Source organism: Scomber scombrus, chromosome 14, assembly GCF_963691925.1.
Source record: "Scomber scombrus chromosome 14, fScoSco1.1, whole genome shotgun sequence".
In the NCBI taxonomy this organism is placed as follows: domain Eukaryota; kingdom Metazoa; phylum Chordata; class Actinopteri; order Scombriformes; family Scombridae; genus Scomber; species Scomber scombrus.
The window spans coordinates 9791710-9818025 of record NC_084983.1 but is presented as its reverse complement, the minus strand read 5'-3'; the positions used below and the strand labels follow the sequence as shown (position 1 = coordinate 9818025).

Below are 26316 nucleotides of genomic sequence, written 5' to 3'. Positions count from 1 at the left end.
GGAACACAGATGTAAAAATACTTGCCATGTTATCAACAACACATATTTTCAACATGTTTCAGCATCATTCTTTATGTGGATGGCAGGGAATCATACTGACTCATAGACCACAGCGTGGTGGAAATGGCCTTCAGAGATACTTGCAGTGAGAGATGAAGGTGGTCATTACACAGACTGTTAATGCACTGATGTGAAGCTTGTTGATCCAAGATTAAAACATGTTTAAGAGTTAACCAACAATCAGGGAACACAGCCAGTCAAAATTATGGTAATATGGTTACTGGATGTTTGAATGGTGAAAATATGGCTCAGCCGGTTACTATTTTTGCCTGAGGTTTGTTTTCTGTATACGACACACTACAGAAAAAGCCTTTTGTTGTTCAGAAGGGAAACCGATGTTAACTATTCAAATGCATCTAGCATGCAATGCATCTCATCTTAAAACTGTATTAATGTTTAAAGAAATAGCTGGGAACAATTACAGAGGTGTTTCTATTGGTGTCACCATCTTCACTGTTTAAAAAAGACAACCAAGTGTCACAAATAAACAGACAGCTAGTTATCAACAATTAGTAGAAGTTCTCATGAGAAGGTGACCTGCATCAAAAGTTTATTCATTGATCAAATCAGGAACACAAATGCAAAACTTGAGCTTTGGTCACACAAACCATAAGTGATGTGGTTGTGCTGCCATGCAGTAATACTACAAAGGTGCATATGACAACCCTATGGATGATTTTCCACTACGATGAGTTCAGTAGTTTCATTGTTTTAGTGTTTTCTTGTTATATTATCTACATTACATGCTAACAAAATTACATCTTACTGTTTTTATATTTTTCAGTGTCTAACACCACCTTCATGAGGGTAGAAAAAAAATGGATGCACACTTTGGCACTGTTGCAATTTCTCGTGAATTTGTGTAGAGTTTCAGCCCTCAGGCCATCAGAACAATACGGGCACTGTTATGTTATGTAAGCCACACCTTTGTAACATCTGATGGAAAGCTACCGACCATGAAAATCCTTAGAAAACTGAGCTGTGGTTAAATCTAATCGCTGACCCCTGCTACACATTGTAGATAAAGTGCCCAGAAACAGATCTACATTCCCACATTAACATGTTACTGTGTTGCCATTTAAAGATTCCTTAATTAATAGAGATAATGTACCATATCTCTATAACCAAAGAAGATCTCTGAGCCTCGGCTTTGGCAGTATTAATCTCAACTTTACTTTAAGTCTGCTCTCTTTTTTCTGAATAAAGAATACATGTCTTTACAAACTAACTAGGACAGTGTAAAATTACTAATTTGTGCTGTGTTCAGGGTCTTTGATATAGAACTGGTCTGAACGGAAACAAATGAAAGTAGAGCTCTACCACCTCTTACTGGGCAAACTGGATTACAGCAACAGTTTCTACACACAGCTGTCATAAGTGACCACAGATGACTTTAGGAGCTGCACTTCTCATAAGAGTCATTTTTTATAACTGAACACAGTGTGTAGCATGAAGTGTGGAGAGCAACTCTGGAGTCTGTGTTAAAACCTGATGACAGGTGGTATTGCAGTTGTGGGTTTGACTATGTTTTAGAAATACAGGTTCAGCAACACCTGTGGCAATCTAATTTGGCAGCCTTATTGGAGCCCCATTAATATTGTGCATTGTAATCAGTGAGAACAATAGATTGCATTGTACAATCTGGTTAGCTCCATTTGGAGAAGGTAGACTTATTGTTGATGTGTGTGCTGTGTTTAATGGGGAAGTCATCCTATGAATTAACATAAATATGTTAAATAATGTTAATTTAAGAACATTTCCAAAAGCCTTGGAAGCCAGACAAGTATTGGTTTCAGTGTACTGTACAAGTTGATGTTTGGACCACCTTCAAAAAGGTTATGTGGACATCAATGAGAGCAACATGATACAGTTTTTGGCTGCAGTGCCTAATAGTGTGAAAATGATTGGAACTTAACAAATCCACAAAGCATGTAACTTTATATGGGAGTGCCATCAAAAGTCGATCTGTGTCGTACACTTAATGCTATGCAGATAAAACAAGACTAGCAGCGGTGTAAAATGATTTCACTTCTGCAGCCAAAACTGAGTTCACATGACTTATACCATGTGTTAGCAGCCTCAACATGCTGTGATGAACAGTAGTAAAGAGGAAATTAAAAGGAACAGGCAGAAGTCTTATTCAAGATGTGTGGCAACAATTTTACCAACTGATATCATGCATTTTTGAACTTTCGTTTGTTAGTTGTTGGAACAGGAGTTAAAACATATTTTTTTATTTGAATGAAATAGGCACACACATTTGTTCTTACACATAACTGAAGTGTTGCAGTGGGTCCACGCAGGAAGAGGAAATGCGAGGCCGACTGATAAGTGTCGTCTTTAAGAAGAAGTACGGTTGGATGATAAGTCTCGACCTCTAGCACTTCAGCGCCTTCAGAACATGAGTGATCACAAATCAGCCTGTAAAAACTGCAACTCCTTCACCTTTATTACAAGCAGTACAAGCAGTACATTTGCAGCATTTTAATATTTGATTTATACACCTAAAATCCCCAAAATGATTCACATGGATGAGGCTTTACTTATCATTGTATAGTTTTTATGCAACTTCCCCTCTGCAAGTCAGAAGTAAAATTGTTGGCAGAGAACAGACATTTCTATCAAGGTTGAACAAAACAATTAGTGAAAGCAAATATCCACAAGGTTTACAAATGTCTTCTGAAAGGGGGATCATCCCTTTAGTCCACTTTGTTGAAGTTGGAACTGATCATAAACAGGCATTTTTTTTCAGTCCATGAATTTATGAACATAGAAAAAACAGTCAAGACGAGGCGTGTGAATCCATATAATATAATAAGATAAATCTAGCATGCACTTTCATTCTTACTCATGTTCATCACATGACTTTTTCACACAGTTATTTTAATCTCTGCAACCGCCTGCATGAAAATTGCATCAAAACACAATTTTTACTCATAAAAATAGTATCCTCAAAATAACAATGTATCATCATTTAAGCATCTTTTTTTTCTTTTCTTTTTTTTTTTTTGGTCAATAAACCTAATAAAATACTGTACATCTCTTTTTTGCATCTCTGTGAAAGCTTTTTTTCATTCATTAATTGCAGTTTTTGAATCTCATGGGATAAATTAGATAATGATTAGTTTCAGAGTAATTTGCATGTGATTTACTAAATAACTGACTGTTGCACATATGATACAACGATATATCCTCAAAAGTATAACCAGAAATAAATTAATTTGGTGTTCTCAGCTTCCTTGGTGTTGTAGATCATCTTGTGGAGTTGGCTCGTCAGCGTGTTGAGTAACCCAGGACAGCTGTAATTCGTAGACAAGTGACACCTCACTTGGGGTATTTGACAAACTGACACTCACTGAAACAGAGTGTCCAACTCAGCTTGTCAAATACACTAAGTGGGGGGCCTGATCTTGCAAAATCAAAGATGGCTCTGTGGAATAATTAAAAAAAAGACAGTTGTGTATGTACATATACTTAAAATAAAACTCCCAATCATACATATCTTCTTTCTACAGAGAGATATTATCAACATTTTAGAAAGTAGACACTGATCTGTTACCTGAGTGTCCGGCTCTGTTGAAGAGGATGAGTCCGAGTGCAGAGCTGTCCTTTCTCTCACAAGAGTTCACAGTAATGACAGTATGCACAAGACAATTCGTTTGACCATTGGGCTTCGACGCTGCAAAGAGGAAGTCAAAACAAGGAAGATAACTGCAAAGCTAGCTCTCAGGAAATATGTGGAAATAAAGTGTCATCATGTCACAGTTGTGAAATGCCGTTGAAGGCTTACAAGCGTTTGAGATAATGGTTAGCTGAGACATATTCAACAGCTTTGCTCTCCGTCTGTGGCGTTCGTGTGTTCAGAAAGTGCTTATCCAACTGGTGCACATACAGTACAGAGGGTTCAAACTATTAAAAGTCTAAATGTTAGATTTAATTCATGACGATTTCAGATCAATAGATTTAAATGTATGATTAAGGTTGCACTTAAGAATAGTGTTGCTACTATGAAATGAAATACGACAGACACTGGACCTTCCTGCTTCAAGGACACGCATCAGTGTTTAGTCTGCAGTGCTGATTGGTGGCGTGTCTGTCAGTTTGTATCCCCCCCGCCCCTCCATGCAGGAAAGCCACAAAGAAAAGAACTACCACCTGTTCCACAAGTGGCTCCAGTGGCTCCCAGCACTGCGACACAGAGCTCCCAACAACTTCCTGTCAGCCTCTGTAAGCAGCCCACCAAGTGCTCAATGATTTCGCAATGTCTGGACTGCTTCACCTCCAAGCTCTCCGTGACATTTATTCACTGTCACTTTGTATTAATTTCATACTATTTAAGATTGCCCAAACATTTTTTGCAACAACTAAATTGTGTTAGTGCTGTGTAACTTCCTCATGTTACTCTGGACCAATGCACAATGAATCACTCGCTGGACTTCCCTCTACAGCTTCAACTGTACTGTATGCTGAGCTTCCTTAACACACAAAATGACTGCAACTGTTGTGTTGTCCCTGCCTGTGAAATGTTGATAGTTCAGTTTCCCACCAAACCAGAAGACACAAAGATCATTTAGAGTAAAGAGGTGAAGTTGGTTTAGTAACAAAAAAGGAGACAGACTGGTCCGTTTGCCTTGTAGAGGTTCAACGTTGTTTCAGTGTACCTCTCTATAGCAGGCTTGTTTAACTACTTACATGGCCATGTGGGTGACTGTAGTATAGGAAGTTACTAAGATGCATCTTCACTGTCCTTCCTTCTGCTTCTACATTGATGAATAACACTTAAGAAGTTGTTATAGCGTGACTCAGCTCTACAGAGTTTTTGCAAGCATGTATGTGCATATACATGAAAGTATTTCTGGAAGCTGTGTAGAATGAACTATGAAGGACCACACCTCAGTCTAATTCATCGCCTGTGCCCATCTATACACCTGTCTGAAACCTTTCTGTCCTTATCTCAGGTCTCACAACCTGTCATCTTCAAACCCTTTCCCTCCGTCTCTCAGTGCAGGAACTACCAGGGGATGATAAAGCAGACGTGCTCCCACGCTGAGTCTCACTCCCTTGATCCCCCATTCAACCCCTGTTCACCCCTCACTACTTTCAGTGATTGCTAGGACTCAATACTGTACTTATGTAGGTTAGGTACTTTTGAGATACTTTTACTTTACATGAGTATTTCCATTTTCTGCTATTTTATACTTCTACTCTACTACATTTCAGAAGAAAATGTTGTACTTTCTACTCCACTACAGTTTTTTGACACAAGTTTTTAAAATAAAACACATTGTTAAAGATGAAACCAGTGGTTTACAACTTTTTTGTATTTTGACCTCTTAAAAAAAGCAGTGTGTAGTCTGGCTCACATTTCAGATGTCTATGAGTTAACAGCTCCACCAAATAGGGATTTTTCCCACCTAAATTTCTCACATGATTTCATTTAAATAAATGTTCAAATATTTCAGCAAAAATCAAAGATTAGAAAAAAGTCCAAAATCTAGAAAAGAGATTTGTATATCAGATCTTTTTTCCCCCTTCTTTCCTCTCCCATTAATCATTTTACAACCCCTCACATTTATTTGGCGACTCTTCGGAGGGGCCTGAGCCTTAGTTTGGAAACCACTGGACTAAACTAGCTTACTCTATATAAAGTAGTTGAAACTAGCTCCACCTCCAGCAGCTACAACAGTAACATGCTTATTACACACTGTTGCTTCAGTATTAATAATAATGATGTCATATATTATATACATATTCAGAAGGAGAGAGAGGGACTAAACCACTACTTATAGCCTACTGCAATACTTTAACTACATTTTACTGTTAATACTTAAAGAATGTAAGTTCTTCTAAGTAATTCTTCCACCACTGGCTAAGAAATACGACAAGATAAATAAGCTTCAGAGGTGCCTGTAGCTTTGTATGCTAAGCTAGGCTAACTGCCCACTCATATAACTTGAAGCCAAAGCCAAAATGTCATACTATTCCTTTAACATACATTTGATATGTTTGAAAATACACTGGCAAGCAAATTATTTTGTTGTTTAGGTGTGAAGGATTGTTGGTCACATCATTTAAATGTGCAACACACCGTATAGCGATGGCCCACTTTATAATCAAAGTAAAATTATTTTGATTTGAATATTATAATTGAAGCTTAAAATGTGCAAACAGAATGGCTTCAACAATTTTTGCTCCTTTAAAAACATGTGAACACACTTGGAAGCTTTTGTGCCTTTTTTGAGTCACCAGTGTCACCAGTGTAGTGACTCAATCAGGAATTAATTAGACAAAACCCTGGTTTAAGAATATTTAGAACATAGAGATAATTAAGAATACAGTATAACATAAAAGGGCAGTGTGGTGTAGTTAAGAGTTCCAATCTGACAACCTGAAGCGAGGAGAAAAGCTATTTAATCCTGACTCATTCTATCTGACTTTTGTTTCGTACAGTGAGACTCATGGCAGCTTATCTGCAAGTGGCAGTTCAGAGTGTTAACCATTTCAACACTCTTTTCAGGCCACTAATACCACAAGAATAAGGGAAGTTAAAGATGAAAAAACAACACCTCCCTTTGGTGTTGAGAAAGAGATGGTTGATTTTCAACAAGAATTACCCGTAACTGAATTTCCTATTGCAAAGAATGGCGGGAAAGTCTTAAAACTATGTGAATTTCTTAATTACTTACTTATTTGGTGAACTATATGGAGAAGCTTCCATTAATGATTAAAAAAATAAGAACAGGGAACTGCTATTTACACACTGCAGAAAGTAAAATAATTATTTTTCACTTTTTCACTCAACACACTAATGATAAAATATCAAAATCATGTTAAATGTTGTTGCACTCATGTGGCAGGAGTTTGTCACTGTGGAAATGTTGTATTATATAAGAAAGACAGGTGCCTTGTGCACTCTGCATGCACATTCTTGGCTTTTTATTTGCCTGTCAGTCACCAGGTCTATTGTATGTTTGAGTCTAAACCTGGGTGCTCCACATGGGAGTTCAAAAATATAACAAATATGTGACATTTGATGCTTTTTTTCGTAAATTGGAAATAAAAATCAACTCAATATATTTCAGTGAACACTGTTTACCATTTCAAACATATTTTACAGATTAATATCAAAGAGAGAGACTCAGTGTGTTTCCTTATCTGGAAACTATGCACGTCATCCAAACACACTGCTTTAAAAGTTTCTTTTACATATCTGATATCTTGCTCTGGTAAACTGGAGATAAAGTACAGATTTGTTGACTACCAACTTACATGACCTGAAAAGCCAAGTTTCACTCACCAAATGTTCATTTGTGTGAATAAACTGAAGCATTTTCAAGTTGGCATTTCCTCCTCATTGCAGATTAAGGGGTGAGGCGCCACCGTGTGGCTCATTGCAAGGCGGCCGCTACAAGTACAACAGCAATGTGATGCAACCTGCATTTAAGCTTGTTTTGCCATAAGGCCAACATGGATGAGCATAATTACTGTAATGAAGAGATAATGTAAACAGATAAATTAGACTGGTTTCATACGTTGGTTATTGCAGATATAGTAGCAACAGTAATAGTAGTAAAATGTAGAAACGGTCGGGAAAAGAGACAGCAGTTTAATCAGACTTTTTATTCACTGGTGAAAGGAAGACTTGAAGCAGAAAGATCAGATGAACAACCTGGGCAAGGCACTGTCTGTCAATTTAAAATATTCATTTCATATCAGTCCTTTTTGATTCAAGACAAAACATAGCGCAAAATCTTTTAATACATTTCTCTTTCACACATGATGAGCTGAAATTACACTCGAGTCTTAAAAGAAGGCTGTGAATACATGGTGCTTCAGGAAGTGTACTACAGCATTATAAAAGTTACTGTCAAAGGCATGGGAAGGCTTCCAAAGTAGCAACAACTGCATTTTTTTTGTCTGTTTCATGGCAGATCCAAGAAGTATATGCAACAATGGACAAAAATACTGTATATCAAAATGCATCTTGGTACAAATGACATGTTCACTTAATTACATACATAGCAATAAAAAAAAAAAAGAAATATTTATCACTAAAATACATTCAGCTTGCAAAATAGTGAAAATAAATCTTTCAAACCCTAATTTCTAAATAACTATGAACAAGCGAAACCCTTTTTCATGTCTTCACGCCAAAATGAAATCTGGAACAATGGCACAAGGAAGTACATAATGTTCATTTTGTTTATGCAAATGTTTTTGTATAGTTCAAGGTGTTTATGATAGATCGCTCAATGCAGGCGATACACAATGGCAGGAATTCCTGCAGCGTCTGGCACTTATAGGTCCTATTACATGCATGAGGGTGTTGCTTGTTCCATCAGTTTACTATCACAGCCGTCAGCTGTTCAGATTAAAACTAATACTGTCTTTAAAATGCTGTTTGCACAAAAACTGTTATCTTTGACAAGAACTTCTAGAGTTTTATAATACAAAAATATCCTAAGTGGTGCTTTTTTAATTCACACCGTAAATCATTTTATCACATCTGAAAAATCCAAATTACAAAATACACAAATGTAATTAAATACATACATTATATCAAAAATGCATGCATCTAAGATACTACCCATCAAGGACAGTGAGTCTGTTTTGACTCATTTTTAACTGTAGTTTTCCAGTGCACGTTGAGTGAAACTGTGTTGTTGCTTTTCTTACCGAGCATTTGAGATTAAACTGCAATTTTAAGATGTACAGATGAATCGATTGGCATCATGCCAACATGAAATGTAACAACAATTTACAACATGATTCCTTATGCTGTGCTGGATTGTTGGAAGTAACACATTTTACTATCCAGCATCCTCACTGATGAGCAGAATTAAAGCAGAGGGATCAAATGTCATGAATGTACAGTAAAATCAACTTTCAATGTGCTTTCCCTTTTTGAATCTGATTGCAATACTGAATTGATGACACTGATTTACACTAAATTGCAGAGAAAGTGATGGATGAAAGTTTCTATGTAGAAACTATGTAGACGACTTGCATGTGTGTTCAAACACTATTTAGTTATATTTCAGGAAGATTTTTTAACATTTTCAGTGTATGGAGACTTTGAAACCTTTAGTTAGTGATTGAAATGCTTTACACAAACCACAAAAAATGATAATTTTGTGGCTGGCATGTTTAAATTTTATATTCAACAAAGATTATTTCAAATATTGAAGTAAGGAAAAGTAACGCCACTGTTTCTTCCTACAAACACACTGAATGTACACCTTCAAGGAAAGTTCTGCCATATTATCCCATTCGTTTGGTGTACAGTTACTTTGCAGATTTGAAAGAAAACCATATTTTTCTGAACAAACCCTGTAGTTGCAAGCTGACTAAAAGGTGCTCAGAAAAGCAAAAACAAAAACACACAAAGAGATCTAAATGAACTTGATCTTTAATATCGCTTTGTGAGAAGGTGTAAATACTGCTTGATTTGTAACCGTTGGTAGAGTCTGAATACAGTCAAATAAAATGTCAAATAAACTGTAAAATTGCAAACAAAAAAAATACTGTTCTACTGATGCACCACACAATAACCGAGGAGTCATATTACACACATAATTTAGATTACAGTGTATTTTCAAACTATTGGCAATGTATCATTGGAGAAACATTAGGGTCTTAAATGTCCAGCTTGCTGCTTGTGTGCAGTAGAAATACGTCTATAGGCACAGTTCTCAAACTGAAATTTGGATTGGTCTCTGAGCCATTTATTTGGAAATCGTGATACAAAAATGTGACAAATATAAAAAGAACGCAATATGTCATGAAATGTGGCGTGAGCCCATTACTAATATGCTACATAAACTCCTTGTGAGGAATGTACTAATAAAATACAGTATGTCCCTTTTCAACCAGTGACTTGTCTAAATTCAGAGTTAGGAATGATAACAAATGGGGTTTTTCCAGATCCATATTTGTACACTGCTGTGCTTGTGTAGCCATTTCATGTTGTGGATCTGATTTATTTGGGTACAGAGCAAACAGCTTGAGTGAGGCAGGACTGCAGTCCAGGCAGAAAGGCCCAGCGCTGTGGGCTTTTGCAACAGTGAATGCAGACATCACATACATTCGAACTCATCGATGCGCTGTTTGGTGTTTCCTGACCGGATCTGTCTGAGGGTCTTGTACTTGTCTCGTCCTGCTTTCATGTTCTCTGCGTGGATCATGTCATTCACTGTTTTCTTGGTCTCATCCCGAGCGTTGGCCAACTCTGAGCTTAAAGCCTGGAAACACAGTCATCGCAGTGTTAATACATGAAAGTGCAAAAGATGAGGGTCGACTTTGTCAGTGATTTGCACCTGTTTTTGCCAGCTCACTTGGCCTAAATGTTGAAACTCCTTCTCTAACATCTGTTTGTATCATTTGTTTCTCTTTATCATCCTCTCCCCTTTGTCTTTGAAATAGATTTAAAAAAGGAAATCAATGAGAGATGGTAAGTTTTATCCGGATTCATCTCATCGCTCCCTAATTTTTGGTCCAATCATTATTACCTACTTGCACTACAACACTGAAGCTGAATAACTGACACACTGATAGCCACAAACTGTAATTTGATAACAGGGAAACAGTAATCAGACCCACTAGGCCATTGTGTGTTTTGTATTTATTCATTTCAACACGTCTAATAAAATCTTAAAAGCCACTTAAAATATGTGTTGTGTAAGATTGAAACTCTATCTGATCTATCGCTCCAGTAATTTATTGATTGGTCTACTGGTCTGAAGATATGAGCGCAGACTTACGAGTAGATGTTTCTGCAGACGTTCGTTCTTCTCAGCCTCGGTCATGCGCTCCTCTTCACTGCGGTCCTTGTACGTAGCGGCGGATGTGAACTCGGCGCTGGCCTCAGCGCTGCTCTCGTCGTTCTCGTCGTGCTCGTTCTCAGCGTTGACGGCCTCCTGAACGTGAGCTGACATCACTTTGTTTTTAAGCTCCTCTTTGGTCTTCTCCAGGTCCTCCTGCACCATGGTAGCCTGAGGGAACACGGGAATGCTAATGAGGTGATTCTGCGCTATGTTTACCACCACATCCTTGTAAAGATGAGTAGATTCAATGGATAGAAATGTACACGTGTGACCATTTCAATGACCAAGCAAACAAGAGTAGTTGGTTTGTACTTAATTAATGACATTAATGAAAAAATTACCACTGCCCATTACTCATTACCCGAGCTTCAAGTGATGTCTTTCTCCTCCTCTCTGCTTTATCCATGTTTTCTCTTTTCTACTTTCTTTCTACTACTTCTTTACTTCTTGGATGGTTAATGAAGATATATAAATACAGTACATATCGTAGTGCTAGCGCTATGAGTGAAGAATAACAACCAATTATGACTAAGACTGGAATGTCATATGAGCATTTGCCAAAAATGCCCAACATGGAAACAACCACTAACTGCAGCAGCCTTTTATGAGCCAGAATATCATAATGGGGCAAAAGAATCAGACAGGATTTCCTTAAAACAAAGACAGCCGTCACCACAAACAGCATGAGTCACGCTGACCAGAGGGACCTGGGTTGGCACACATGGTTTTTGACTAAAAAAGACATGAGGCGAGCTAGGAGCATTCGCCCCTCCCCCTAAAACACACAACAACACAACCCCAGGAATGTCTGTCGTCACTCTGTCCAGAGGGAGGGGCCGTGTGGTCAGACTGAAATGATGTTTGATGACGGCCTTAAACTCTGCTGATTTCAGATGTAGATAAAGGCCACTTTAAGCTCATTTTGATAGCTGATAACACAACACGGATGACATAATCCTCATATTTATGTCGAGTTTAGAAAAAAAAGCCAATGACTAAAGCACAATATCAGTGATTACGAAGAAAAGGAAGATCAAGAATAGAGATGGTCCTACTCCTCACCACATGATGCCTGTAATGCATATTTCTATTGTTTGCCACATGAAAGATAAGGACCAAGAAGAAATGTAGCTGTTCTGGTCGTTTCTGAGTGTCAGTGTGAACCTTCTATGTTCTGCTATTGTGGATCAAAATCCACATGTATCATAATGATCTGCTTTTTAATCTTGTGTTACACAGTGCGCCTCTTTTGTACATTAATTTCACTGCAATGAAAGATGAAGATGACATTTGGTTAATATAAAAAAAATAGGAACTTAGACCACACCTTCTGTTGCCACTCCACTGCCTCATCTTCCTTCTTCTTCTTGGCGTCCTCCAGGAGGGAAATCTTCGAAGTCAGTTCAGCCAACTCTGTGGCCTGAAAGGACAGCATTCACTTTTTTATTGACCAATTGATACTTGAAGGATCAGCAATTTTTTTTCCCAGCTATCACATCCCTCTATATGTTTTAGTTTCAATGCCTGTGATTAGAAAGACAGTTTCTAATAACTGACCAGGTTCTCTTGGTTCTTTATCTGGTTCTCTGACTGGTGCAGCAGCGCCATCTTGGCATCCTCGGCATCTTTCAGGTCAGTCTCCAGACGTTCAGCGTCCTCCTGAGATCGCTTCCTCTCCAGCTCCAGCTCCAGAGCCCGCTGCGTTTGCTCCTCCAACTCTGCACCAGTAACATCAGCGTTATGTTAAAAAAAAGACATTGTTTTGGTATGACTAGCTGTTCTTTGAGTACTGACAGGTCACCCACCTTGTTGGGCTTTTTTCGTCTGCTCCTCAATCTGCTTTAATCTCTCCATTAATTCCTCCTTTTCCTTTTCGATCTTTTCCTTTTCCTTTTCTGCAACTTCTCTTTTCCTCTTTTCATTCTCCAGCAGAGCCCTAATGGAAACAGAGACAGTGCACAATGTACAGGACACGGTATATTAGGTTATCTTTGTTATGTAAAAGTAATTCGTAACAATAATCAGGAACAGAGCTTGTACTCTTCTCAGTAACTTTCAAGAGTAGGAAAGGAGTCACCAAAACAAAACTGACCCTCTTTTTGCAATGATGGGGTTACTTTTTCACACCAAGTCATTCTGATGCAATATAAAGTAACATGCTGTGCTCATAAATTGTGGTAATTACATGTTTTTGGCAAATTTAGTTGGCTTTACCCTGAATTTTCTAAATCCTCTTTGTGAGCAATTAGAGCGTTCTTTCAAACATCACAAGTCACAGCACAGCACCATCATAATGATGTGTTTTTCTGATGGGGGTTTTACGACTCTTACCTCTCCATCTTCTTGTGATTCTTCTCCTCGCGAGCCTGAGCCTTCATCTGCTGCACTTCAATGGTGTCAGGTTTGCGGCGGCGCATATACAGCTCATGGTTGCCCATGCATAGTGCCAGAATGCGCTTGTTGATGCGCAGTCTCGGGGCATAGAATACAAAGTCCTAAAACGACAACATGAAAGGTTTTTAATAGAAGTTAAACACAGATAGGTGACTCATTAGTAATTTTATGTTTTTAAGAGTTAACATACAGGTGCTTTCTTGTCAATTGGTTTAATGACAAACTTCTTGTCATTGAAGGAAATGTTCCTGATTTCACTCCAAGGAAATCCAATTTTGGGCGTCATTCTGTTGAATACAAAAACATAAACTCAGAGTCAGTCATTACATTGTGCATAGAATTTAGTACAGATAATAAGCATTGCATCATGACAATGATTGCATTGTGTAATCACTCACTTATCATTCTGTTCATAAATGTTGAGTCCCAAAGCATCCACACCCAACCAAAGTTCTGTTCCTTTCTTATTTTTGATGCTGAAGTAGTTGACTCCATACATCTCGAGATCTTGAGCAATCTTCAGATACTCCATCATGGACTCCTCTCTGTAGATACAGAAGACATGTCTCTAGTTAGTGCTGAACAGATAATAGAGCACATAAGCATTGGCTGTTAAGAGTTTGAGCCATGAGTTTGAAATAGCAATCTATACTCTGTCTGACCCTGGTCACCACACACAACTATTCAGACCACGATGAGCTCAAGGTGGCATGTCCCAGAGATGTGTTTAATGTACAGCAACGAGGCAGAAAACAAACCTTGAGAAGAACGAAACAATAAGCAGCAAAGTTCAAGCTAGACATTTTCAAGGTAGTGGAGTCAGATTGTGACCCAATGGAACATTCAAAGACCAGGAGCAACACTGAAAAGAGGACTGAGAAATGACAGTGAGGGATCCCCTTGAAATACCACTTGTTGAAAGAGCAATTTTTTGTGTGTGTGTGTGTGTGTGCATATGTGTGTCAGCTGTTACCTCATCATGCCCTTGTGCTCTTCATGCCACACTTGAATCCTCTCCTCCCACTGGTCCTTGCTGAGTTTGTGCTGGTCCAGAACTCTGAAGAACACAAGACATCAGAGTGTCAGAAGTCATGCAGAGAAAAAATGTCTCATACCGCACAAACACACATAGAACATCTATCTGACATGAACTGCCAGTCTAAAACTAAAGCCTACAGTCTTAATAATGACAGTGTTACCTCTGAGGGAGCAGCTGTTCACTGGACAGGTAGCCTGGTGTGTGGACTTCCTTATTGTAGTCAGCGTACTTGGCCTGCACTGCGTAGGAGGCCAGCAGGACAGCAGTCTCTGGAGGGCAGTAGATATCGTCATTTAAGATTCCCTCCTTCACCTGCAGGAAGAACAGCCGCTGCGTGGCATCCTGGATTAACTCCTCTGTCACATCCTCGGGGAAGAATTTGGCACGGAACTTGAACAGCAGCGGGCTTTCCTTCCTCACATCCTGGGCCGTCACCTAAAATAAAATGTGACACAAGCGATGGGTAGAGGTGAACTTGTGTAAATAATTCCACAGAATAGTTCAGTCTTGACAGAAGAGGGCAGAAGAGTGTATCGGACATTTTTCTTTTGTTGGGAGGCAAATATCGAAGAGCTCACCTTCTTGTTGAGCTTGAGCCATGTAGAGAAACCCTTTGTGTCCTGGTACTGGAGTCCAAAGTACCAAACCTCTCGCAGGCCAATGGTCTTAACAACCTTTGAACAAACAAGTGTAATTAATGTGCCTCCTCACAAGACCATTAGTCATAAATCATAAAATACACATACAATATCATAAATACCAATATTTGACAGTAATGCAGGGGTTAAAAATACTCTAAAATACATCACATGCAAAAACAAACAAATAAATGAATTTGTTCTTCCAACTTAAGATTTTTACTGTCACGTAACACTGACAATGAAAAACCCCTAGCTGGAAATGGAAATGATTTGTATCTCATACCTGGTCAAAGAGTTGCTTTCCTGTTGTATTAGGCTGAATGGCAAACTCCAGTTCAGCATCCATTGTGGTGACTCTTACACTAATCTGTGGAAGGGAACACAATGGAAGAATGATTATAAAGATTATAATACTTGGCACCATGAACAGTTGAAAATAAAAATGATCTAAATTGAAGGAGCAGAACCAGAGCTATCATGTTTTTTTCTACCTTCTTTGTCAAGAGCCTACATTACCCAAAGTGCAACTCAACCACCAACAGGAACTCTACGACCCAAATTCTTTTTTTTCTTTTTCATTTTCAAACTTGTAGTCCTCTTTTCAGATTTGTACAGCTCCCTGTGACCCTCAAATGGCTTAATACATTTTTCTAGTTTTTTAGCACCTAGCAAATTACCAAAACCCATAAACAGATGCTAATTTTTTTTAAATTTTAAATTGCCCCCCTATGGGATGAAAAACACATTTTTAAAAAAAGCATTTTTTTTTTTCATGTAAAACTTGAAAATGTCCCTCCCCCTCCCAGTTAAAAACCACTTGCTGACACAGAGACAAAAGTGACAAATGGGGTGATGGGCTGACAGTTACACAGTTCTATCTTGATATCACTCATGAAAGATCATGTCTCTTGCTCCTATACTGTGAACAAAAAACGTGCCAATCCGTCTCAGCCTCAGTATAGAACGACTTATCTACAGGAAGTAACCACATCCTCTAGTGGCTGGGCCTTGTGAGGCACTGCTGCTAAACACTGAGCTCTCTTGAGAGTCGCCTACATCCTGTCATGTATCAAGAAACCTGTCAGCTTCTATTCAGGCAAGAATTGAACAAGAATAGACTGTGTAACGTAGGTTTGTTTCCTCCGAAGGTAATACAGCTAGTTATTTAGCCAGTGAGGTACTTCTTAATTAAGTGACCAAGAATGCTTGTGTAATGCAAAATTACATGTCAAGAGTTGAATACATGTATTTAACCTACTCCCCCTCAAAGAGGTCAGCCAGAGAATAAACTGATTCTGTGCTTAGTAAACTGACCATGTAGGCATTTCTCATTTTCTATGTCCTCTTCGAAATGACAAAAACAGCAGTATGCATGTCTGTTGGGAAATAACTGTGCAGGCTGAGGCCCACGCCTGGCCTGAACAACAATGGTATGCATTATTTCCCAGTTGTGGGGCTGATTAGAGTTGCGTTCTTTCCCAGTCATGTCAGCAGGACCCCATTTTACTGCCCAGGACACTTGCCCTGTGTCACTTCCTGTCATCACCAGCAGTTAGGGCCTGAAGGGAAACCTACAATCTGGGCCTACGCCGAACTCCTCCGACACAGATGTCCTGAGATGTCTAGACATAGCCCTTTTCTAACTGACAGTTATGAACTCTGGTGAATTTTTTTTTTCTCCATTCTTGCAGTTCAGTTGAGAGATCAGTTCATGACCACCCTGCTGGGTTTAAGCAGTTTCATTTCCTGAGTGAGAATGGCTAATCTTGCATGAAAAAGGAACTGCGCTCATACATTTTCTGCCTGGTTAGGGTGTGTCTCTCATGGCCAGTATTCAAAAACACTTAACTCACTATTATTAGCAACACTCTCAAAAACAGCCCACTTAGCACCACGTGTTATGTTTCCATTCCCCTACTCTTAGAAGTTTTTCTCACACTAAAACTAAACTGTAGAATTTAGAGTCATATCTTATTATTTGACTGTGTTGTATTTAATATTTAGCTTTCTGACAAGCTATTGACTTACTGAAGTTTTTGTAAACCACCTCCACCTTATTTTGAAGTAGAGTTTAACACAGAGTGATTTTTTACTCACTTTTGACTCAGTAGTAAGTTAGCCTGCTAGCTAGCTGACTGGAGGGAACATGATGCAGACGAAGCCACACAAAAGTGCAGCGTGGAAAAACTGCTGACTTGTGAAAAAGCTGTCTTCTGTGACGGTTACTGAGGGAGACGGACCTGACGCTAATCACCAAACTAGTACGTCAACATTTGTGACAGCTTCTCGAACGTGTGATAAAAGTCTCAGAGAAAACTAACGTTACGTCTCTCATTGCTAACATGACTGTAAAGGATATGCTTAGCGTTGTTTATTTTGGGTTTTAAAAACAAATCCACGCTGTTATATTTTTCGGGGTATGTAAGCCTGTAAGTATAATACAATATATAAATAAATACAAGTTTGCACAGTTAAAGCTTGTTGTTTGTTATGAATATCGAAAGCTATTTTTGAGGCATTATCTATTTAGCCCCTGTGAATGTTGTCATGCAGCGATTATTCGAATAGTCTACGGTTACACCCACCGACTAGTCGACCCAGAAAAAAAATGGGCCCATGGACATCACTAGTTAACACCACATCCACATAATTCTACAAATGGCTAAAACTGCATATCTGGTAAAAAAAAAAAAAAAAAAAACTGACTGCAGCAGTAACATCATCGAGAGGGAAATTTAAAGCAGTTGCAGGAAGTGAAAAAGTAAAAAAAAAAAACAAAAAAAAAAACCCAAACCTATGAGACTAATAAAAAGCATATTTAAGAATGGAGAAGTTAACCCAAAAATGAACCTTGGGAAAAACCACAGGTAAATACACTCAGGGGGAGGAAGCGAAACTTACAAAGAAGGTGTGATTTAAATAACAGAACAGCCCAGAGTGGAGCCAGTGACGGGTGTACAGTCTAGCATACGCTCATCATGTACTTCCTGGTTAGACTCAAAATAAATGACTAAAAATTTTATACCTCCACCACTTGTGTCCCAACATTCAGACTCACCGCCTTTCCATTTTCACACCTTTGTTATCTCAATGCACTGTTCGCAATCACAATTCTTCCAACCAAAGCCAAGACAACAAGGAAGACACCAATGAGTGGTTTTAGGAACAAGGAGGAAGACAAAATGTGGATGAACCACACCCCATGAAGTCTTTATTGCAACAGAGGAGCTGGATTTGTAATCAGAAGGACACGATCACTGTGTTAATACCCATACACATTAAATAGCAGTTGACAAATCTAGGTCATACTTTTTCAGTAATGCCATCAATAACAGTCACACGATAGAGTGACTGATAAGCAACTAGGGTCAACAACTTCTTAACAATAGATTTACTCTGGTAACCATGGCAATGCTGCTAAGCTCGGCTACTATCTCGCTCGCAGCCTATCTGAAGGAAAAACTCTGGAGATAAAGAGCAAAGAAAGAATAAACAGTTATATATTAAAATGTGAATACAAACCTTGTCACTCTCTATAACATACACTACAACATAGTTGATAGTCAATGCCAAGCTGAATATGAAGTGTGAAAATGTGGGAAAAATATGACGGTGATGACCTATCCCCAACACAAGAGGCTTGTTATATCATTGCTGGAAGCCAGTAATACAAGAGAAGTCATGTGAAAAGACTTGTGAGAGGGACAAGAGGCATGTTTATATCCTCTGAAGCTAATATACAAATATCACCCTTTAAATAGAGGACTGGGTTTGCAGTGAGCCCCGAGGAAAATATCTATGTGCTAAAAAAAACCAACCCAATTCAGTCTCTTATTTCAGTAGTTTAGGTCACTTCGTTAAATATTTTAGGGGGTCAAAGTTGAATGAACTTAAACAGTGGGCATGACACCATCCAATGAAAGTCTATGGCTAATGAGGACAAACTGGGAGACAGGAAGCAGGAAGATGGAGAGGAGGATGAGGTTTCTTTCTAAGCAGGGGACAGTACACACACACACACACACACACACACACACACACACACACACACACACACACACACACACACACACACACACACACACACACACACACACACACACACACAGAGAAGAAGGATCTTTTGGAAATGGTTTCCTACGACCACTGTTTGTGGAATTGATGAAAACAAGCATAATGAGAAAGTCTCTTTATTATTCTTTGCTAAAGCAGCCATTGCTGTTGTGGCAGGTGCTTTCTCTTCTCTCAGATTCTCTTAATTCATTTTTTTTTTTTTTTTTTAAATCATCTCCTGTTAACTATTTCATTTCAGCCCAGTCATAATATTTATACCATGTCAGGTAGATGCTTATATGGGTATTTTGACTTGTCACTGCCAGTGGTGATAACAATAACGATAAATGCTTATTTCAAGTTACCAAGGAAGCCACACTGTAGTGGTGAATGATTAAACTATATCAGGGCCACGAATCTGTAAAAACTAAGTGGAATTCAGTCATTAAACATTGTTATGAATTGCACTTGTTCCTTTCCTTTTCCTTTGACGTGTCAAAATCATAGACTGTATATAAAAATGAACATGAAAACGCCCATTGGTTCTGCATCAGAGCCAGTTTGAAGTTCAAAGTTGCAGCTTATGGTCGCCATCATTTTTTTCCATTTGACTCATTGAAAAAACGACTTAGTAATTCTAGAGAGAAGTTGGAGCCAGAATCTAACGGCTTTCAGTGGCGTTCTTTTTCCACATTGGCTTTGGGCTCAGTCTGTGGTCATTGGTTAAAATGTATGCTGTTAAAAAGGTCAATACTCAAATACTGCTGTATTTGCGCAAGTTGCCTGAATGTTCCTGTGCAGCCTGCCAGCTTTTAGTCTGATGACCTAATGCTTGCCTTTTGTATTTGTTTGTCTGTCGTCATACAAGAAGAGGAGACTATTTTTACACCACTGGCTTTGTCTGCCAAGTCTACTTTTGGGTTGCAATCATGTGTTGAGATTGTTACAGCGATATACAATGAACAAAATTATAATTATAATCTAATATAACTTTACATATGCCTAATTCCATAAATTCATTATAGATCAATCCCCTTAAATTACCAAATGTCCTGCAGTTCTGATAATATGTAAAGGTTTATCCTCCTTCTAATACATCCAAGCCCATCCAGAGTATTTACTTCATCTAACTTTCAGTGAAAGCATGTTAACTCGTGATTAGTTCTCACTGTTCCTCACTCATACTTGTTAATGGGGGCAGAGTTGCCATATAAATCAGCAGTGGAGGAATGATGCTGAATCATCAGCAGATCCAGAGGACACAATGTTTACCACACACACACAGACACAACACTAAAGCTCGCTGTAGTGCTTTGCTTATGCTTATCTTTTATTATGTACAGTGTGAACATTGCTAAATCAGTTCAATCATCTCTCATGGCATTATAACATCTAAGTGTTATGAATTTAATAATGGTTTAATAACGTGGTAGGCTACACTCAACATTAGATGGTTGCAACTGAGAAGAATTCAGATAGAACAGCAGCCATGAAAATAGATAAAAAGCAGAGTAGGAACATGAGAAAGATAACAGAGTACTTACTTTCCGCTGATTTTCAAAATCCAAACAGAAAACATGAAATGATCTACTGTGTGCAACACCCAAACTTTTTAATGTAGTTCGTCCACCACCTCTAACTCTACAAACTGTTAATCTGCTCTGCTATGTGCACTACAGACTCATTTAATCCCCTGCTTGCATACCTCCGGCTTTTTCCATTTGCCATTTTCTCCACAGCCATACTTGTTGAAAGTTTGGTCCTACATCTGCCATGATTTCCACACAGTGGGCTGAAAATGGTGAGTTACGCTCAAGTTTTGTACGACAGGATGCTTTTGTATTTGCGAATGAAAAGGTGATAACGGTGACATTATTCAGTTGTCATTTGGGTAAAAATGCTTGCTGTACTAACAAAGCAATGACACAGTAATTTGACATTTAACAGAAAACTAAGCTCTTACTGCTGTAAAGGCCTATACTGTAGAACCAGTACCATCTTCTGTTTATTACAACATGATCGACTGAAATTCATCCAACAGTCAAATTTTAGAATTATAACCAAACAGGATATAATTCTGTGTTTGTTTAGTCTTTGAGATAAAAGGCTTTTTAAAAATGAGCATATGTACATTTAGGAAGCTTCACATTAAAGCAGTTGATAAGTCACAGCTAAGCACCACAGCAACATCTGAGCAATCTGAACAAACGAATATAGCTCCATTAAGATGTCAAATAACTCTTGAGAAACTGATAAACACATACTAAAAGTGAATCCTGAACTTGTTGCACTGCTGTAGTGCAATCTAAAGTGGTGCATGGCATCTGAGGACCACGCTGGGGGAAGCAGGGTGGAGAACAGCTAGACCGTGATGTGAAAGTCCATATAAGGCTGCAGGCGAGGAAATTACCAGAAAGGAACTGATGTAAGTGCAGAAAGCTTGAGTCACAACATGACTTCCTTGGGAAACTGAGGCACTGCCAAAAGGACTACGGCAAAGGCAGAGTTTCTCAATAATTATTGTTTTTGTGAGACATCAAGGTTGTTTCAGCTTACTGAAACATTAAATAAATAAAGTATGTTTGAGAAACTGGGTCACCAAAACAGTTAATGGAAAAACTATCTTTTTTTAAACCTGAACTTCTCCCTGAGCCAGCTTGTTGTGGATGTGGCTATAAACTAGGAACACTACTTTCACTGAGAGTGAGCTTTGGAGCTTCTGCTGAATCAGTGTATCTAACTTCCGCCTTTCATACACTTTGTCTGCTGCATTTTTATGTGGCACGGCAAGCTTTACAAAAGGAAGTAGACCCCCACATGTTACAATAAAAGGTCTTGGTTTTAACCATTTTATCGTTGATATCACCATACACCAGGTGCAATGATAATGGGAGGGGATCACTCTGTATTCTGATAAGATACAGCTGCACAAAGGTGCTCCCCAGCTTTTATTTTCAGCCTTGGCAGCACATTACAGGCTGCTAATCGATCAATACAAACCTTATTGTTCAGCATATCCTACAATCCTTTCCTGTCATCATTCATTGAACCCCTCCTGTGCCACTTCCTCTTGATCATCTATTCTGACCACTACTAGTTTCCTCTTTTCAGACGTTACTGCTTTATCATGCACTGGCAAATGTCTCTACAACACAGCTGCACTTTCCCGGCAGCCTCCCCTCGCCTGTGAGCTGATCGTGATTGCCAGGCAGCTTCTTTTTGAGGCCCCCAGCTGTCACTGCAGTAGCTGCTGTGCGCACAGGCTTACAACTCTGGTTCTGTTAAGGCTAACCGTCTCTCAACAGCACTCTGCAAATATCTCAAAGACTAACACCAAGTGGCTAGCTAAAAATACACATTGAGAGCATAGTAAACACTCACAGTGATTAATTGTGAATGAATTACAGAAAATTAAACAGAATTAGCACTTTAATTGTTAAACCGGTAACTTTACCTGCTTATTGCAGCATTGATTGTTTTTATGTTTAAACACTGCACTCATCTAGGAAGTTGGAAAGTCAGGCTCCTCCTTACATACGCACAAGTTCACTTAAAATTTCAAGCAACAATATATGAATGAATATTCCTATTTATGGCAATCAATAAATACACCTTAGTTACTAAAGAGTACAGTCTAGACCTGCTCTATTTGAAAAGTGCCTTCAATTGAATTGAATTATCAATTGACAAAATAACAAAATGTTTACTACTTAACATCTGCATAAGACTTTATTTGAAATGTTATAATTAGAGGTATACTTTTTGGATAGGAAAGAAGGCAGTGAGGTCTCTTTAAGAATATACTTTAAGTGCCAGGATGCTATGTTTTTTTCCGGGCTGACAGCTGGAAAAAATATTGAGGAAGTGTGGGTACTAGAATAAAACACTACAGCAGGAAGAGCACAGCGACAACCTGATGATACCATTTGTAGTTCTCTTTGTACTTTGGAAGTGCACCAGTTCTGTTTTCATGATATGGAAAGTCAGAGATGCATTTAATGTACAGTACCAGTCAAAAGTTTGGACACATTTTCCCATTCACATCAATGAGAAAGTGTGTCCAAACTTTTGACGGGTACTGTATGTGCTAATACTCTGCTGCCAAATATTATGATATCATGCTTATAACATGTACACGTAGTGAGCACTAAGCATGTATGTATGGCAGAAATCTGGAGTCCATAGAAAAGAAAAGATCTGATTTAATGAATTACACTTCACCATGACATGTAACTGGTCTTGTGTAGTATCACATTCATCTTATGGATTGTCAATGAGTGAGTTTTCCCTGTATTAATGTAAAGATTCCCCTTAGTGTCAGACTCCATGTGTCGTGAGCTCAATGTGTTGCGTCGTTTCGTGAGAGCCCAATGTGAGCTCAAAACAAAACTATGGATCCCAAACAGAAATGAGTTTCTTTGTTATGGTAATTCAATAAAGACAGAGAGTCAACGCCCGTTCCCATTCACACTTTCATCAGTGGACAAACTGAGGTGATGGGTTACAAACCACTTTCACTTCTGTTAGGCACTGATGGAGGTGTGCGTTGAAGCACTGGGCTTGACTCATCACATTTCTGTTTGAATAAAAGAAAGAATGAAGTCCATGTGTGTGTGAGTGCGGCCCTCATCTTCTTTGTTCAGAGCTACACCGGCACCAGCCCAAATCTACTGAGCTCCTTCATTTGACATCACAGAGCAGTCTTATCTGAGGCAATGCGGCATAACAGTGATATAAGCTCCCTCTAATGCCACCTCCACGTTTTAAGTTTAGCCTCCATTTCCTCCAGCTTTTGGCAGTGAGAGAGCACAGCTGGGCTGAATGACAGTTCAGAGATCCCTCCTTGCTGGACCTGACTGGGAGGGAGGCCTTGGGAGGACTAGCCCGCTTGCTATAGTAGGCCAGACGGCGGCTTCCCGCTGCTAAATCCGACTGTAAAACTGTGATTTCTGCCTCTTCAATTGTGAGGAGAGCTATAAAGTAACGTTACACCGCACTGTGCCGACCCCGAAGACCTAACTCATAGATGTGATTTAAGGCGCTAATTTTAATGAACAGAGAGGCGGGAGCGCGCACGCGCACACACCTAACGGAAAGTATCAGTAATCCTCGGCTGAGTTTGAAACCATATAAATGACTTTTAAATACCGTCATTTAGATATCCCAGGCTTAGTATGCGATTAAATAACGGTCATTGTTATATTTCAACGTCAAACTGTGAGCCACAATGAGGATTTTTAACGTTACAGGACTGACTATTATTGGAGAAAGACAAAAAGAGAGTGATTTGACGGAGAATATGAATGCAGTTTTCAGTCTTACCGTCTTCGGCATGTTTCCTTTCTTTTACGTCCGGTTCAGGTTTTATAAAAACAGAGTTAGTAAAACAGACGAGCAGTTAGCGAAACCAGCGGAAAACTTTTTCCCATCAGAACAACGGCGCAAATTAAACGTGATTTAGCTTCAGGATGACTTGGTCCCAGCCTCACGCTCGTTGGAGTCTTTTTTTCTTTGTTTAGCCTTAAAGTGAAAAGGGACTGAAAGCTTGATTTCCTGCTAACGGTACCCTCACTGCGAAAACCACACCCAGCCCGCTGACAGGACAGCAACCAGCTAGAATGAAAATGAGGGTTCAGTCAGTAGCAGACTCCGCCTGCAGCAGCTGCATCAATATGGCTGCATGCAGTCTGCGTTTCCACTCTCCTTTTGTCGACTAACCAATTAATCTAAACCTTGGATTAGACTACTTCTTCAATATAACATCATGTAAAAACCATTAAAATATTTCTAGCATGGGTTCCTGATTATTAAAAACCTACATACTTCACAGAATGAAGTAATAAAAAGTACTTATTTGTATTAAATAAATGGACATTCATTTCAGTTTAAGTACACATACATATATTTATTTTTTATCGGAAATGATGGTTTCATGTTTCTTAGGCTGGCATATGCATGTGATAACCTATTGCACACACTCTGACATTGGATGTAGGACTCAAACGACCACTCTGCATTACTAGCCCTCAACATATTTAACATACAAGGACTACCGAATGGGGTCCCTGAGGACCCCAAGTACAAACTACTGTAAGAAACAACCATCATAGCAAAATGTAAACTTAATTCTTATCAATACATAATTATTATCATTAGAGAAAAATAAAGACTTATTAATTTAAGAAAAGTTACAGTTAATTAAAATACCTTTCTTTAATACAAATTGCAGCTTTTATCCCTAATAATCCCTTTACACAAGGCCTTTAAATGACGGACAGAGTACTACTACCCCCAATGCTACCCCCCTGATAGTTTGATCATACTTTAAATTAGCACCCATGGCAAACATGAACTCACTAAATTCCATCTATTAAAACTGCCCAGGCAGAATTGGGTGCTTTTCCCATGGGACCCCAGTACATTGGTATTTTTTAAAACACTAAAACAGAAACAAAAAACAATGGAATTGAGTCATTACAAACAAACTGATTGACAAAGCGATACAAGTTTGGAATGACAGAATAAAGCACCAGTGAGATATGATGAAAAGTATACCTCTTGGGTCTGTGGGAACCCCAGTCAGTAAGATTAAGGTTCAAATTTGAGTTGTTGCTGGGTTTCTTTCTGCACACACTGTATGCCCCCAGGATTCATTCTGGTAGGCTTCATTTAGTTTTTTCAGTACATTAGTTTCAGTGGATCTGACTTTGATCTGTGTATTTTTTCTGTTTTGGACACAAAGGAAGTGAGTGCAATGAACCTTCCAGGAATGGAAGACCAAAAATAGTTTGGAGACAGTGCAGAGATCCTACAGAGATACTGAACCTGTGACCAGGTAGAAAAAACAAAAAAGGTATGAATGATATATGACAGTTGCTTCAGCATGTTACTTTTAAGTAATAACAAGAGGTAAAAACAATAATACAAGGAAATAGGTCTTTATCTCTGAGGTAACTTGATCACAATTTTCCTTCTGGAAAGTTAGTTTTATTAAAAAAAACAAAAGTAGCATTTGTCGGCTATTAAACAGACCTGACAATCAGTGCTTAAATATGTGAGTTTTTATAGCAGAAAGAGACCACTAAAATAGCTCCGAAGAGGCCAAATAATCTGTACACATATGGGAAACAAGATAAAATGTCATGGGGTAAACCACAAAAATTATGACATCCTAAGCACAGACAAACATTCAAAGCAGGAGCCTGATATTGCAAACTAGTTTTCAGACCAATTAGCTTTGACCAATCTCAAAGCAGAAATAGGGTGACCCTGACCCCTAAAGATAGCTGTGCTTACTGGAATTTAC

At 38.7% G+C, this 26316-nt stretch overlaps 1 protein-coding gene across 2 annotated transcripts; it reads right to left on the bottom strand.

Annotated features, from left to right (window-relative positions):
* Positions 1 to 9453: 9453 nt before the first annotated feature.
* Positions 9454 to 24633, bottom strand: msna (moesin a). 2 transcript variants are annotated; one of them, XM_062432761.1, is made up of 13 exons: positions 24333 to 24633; positions 15241 to 15324; positions 14895 to 14990; positions 14477 to 14751; positions 14251 to 14334; positions 13676 to 13822; positions 13468 to 13564; positions 13215 to 13378; positions 12689 to 12819; positions 12441 to 12601; positions 12211 to 12303; positions 10821 to 11051; positions 9454 to 10301 (listed from the first exon to the last, which is right to left on the bottom strand). In XM_062432761.1, the coding sequence occupies exons 1-13, from the start codon at positions 24342 to 24344 to the stop codon at positions 10137 to 10139; spliced, it is 1740 nt and encodes a 579-aa protein (XP_062288745.1). In that variant the 5' UTR covers positions 24345 to 24633; the 3' UTR covers positions 9454 to 10136. The 2 variants fall into 2 exon arrangements, with proteins under 2 accessions (XP_062288745.1, XP_062288746.1); XM_062432762.1 differs by lacking the exons at positions 14477 to 14751; positions 14895 to 14990; positions 24333 to 24633 and having other exon boundaries at positions 15241 to 15299.
* Between the last annotated feature and the right edge of the window lie 1683 nt (positions 24634 to 26316).

Bases quoted from the DNA above. Each gene is read 5' to 3' on its own strand.
- msna (XM_062432761.1), bottom strand. The intron at 13,565-13,675 runs GTGAGTGATTAC...TGTATTCAACAG, and splicing joins ATTTATGAACAGAATGATAA to AATGACGCCCAAAATTGGAT. The intron at 12,602-12,688 runs GTGGGTGACCTG...TTACTGGTGCAG, and splicing joins GACGAAAAAAGCCCAACAAG to AGTTGGAGGAGCAAACGCAG.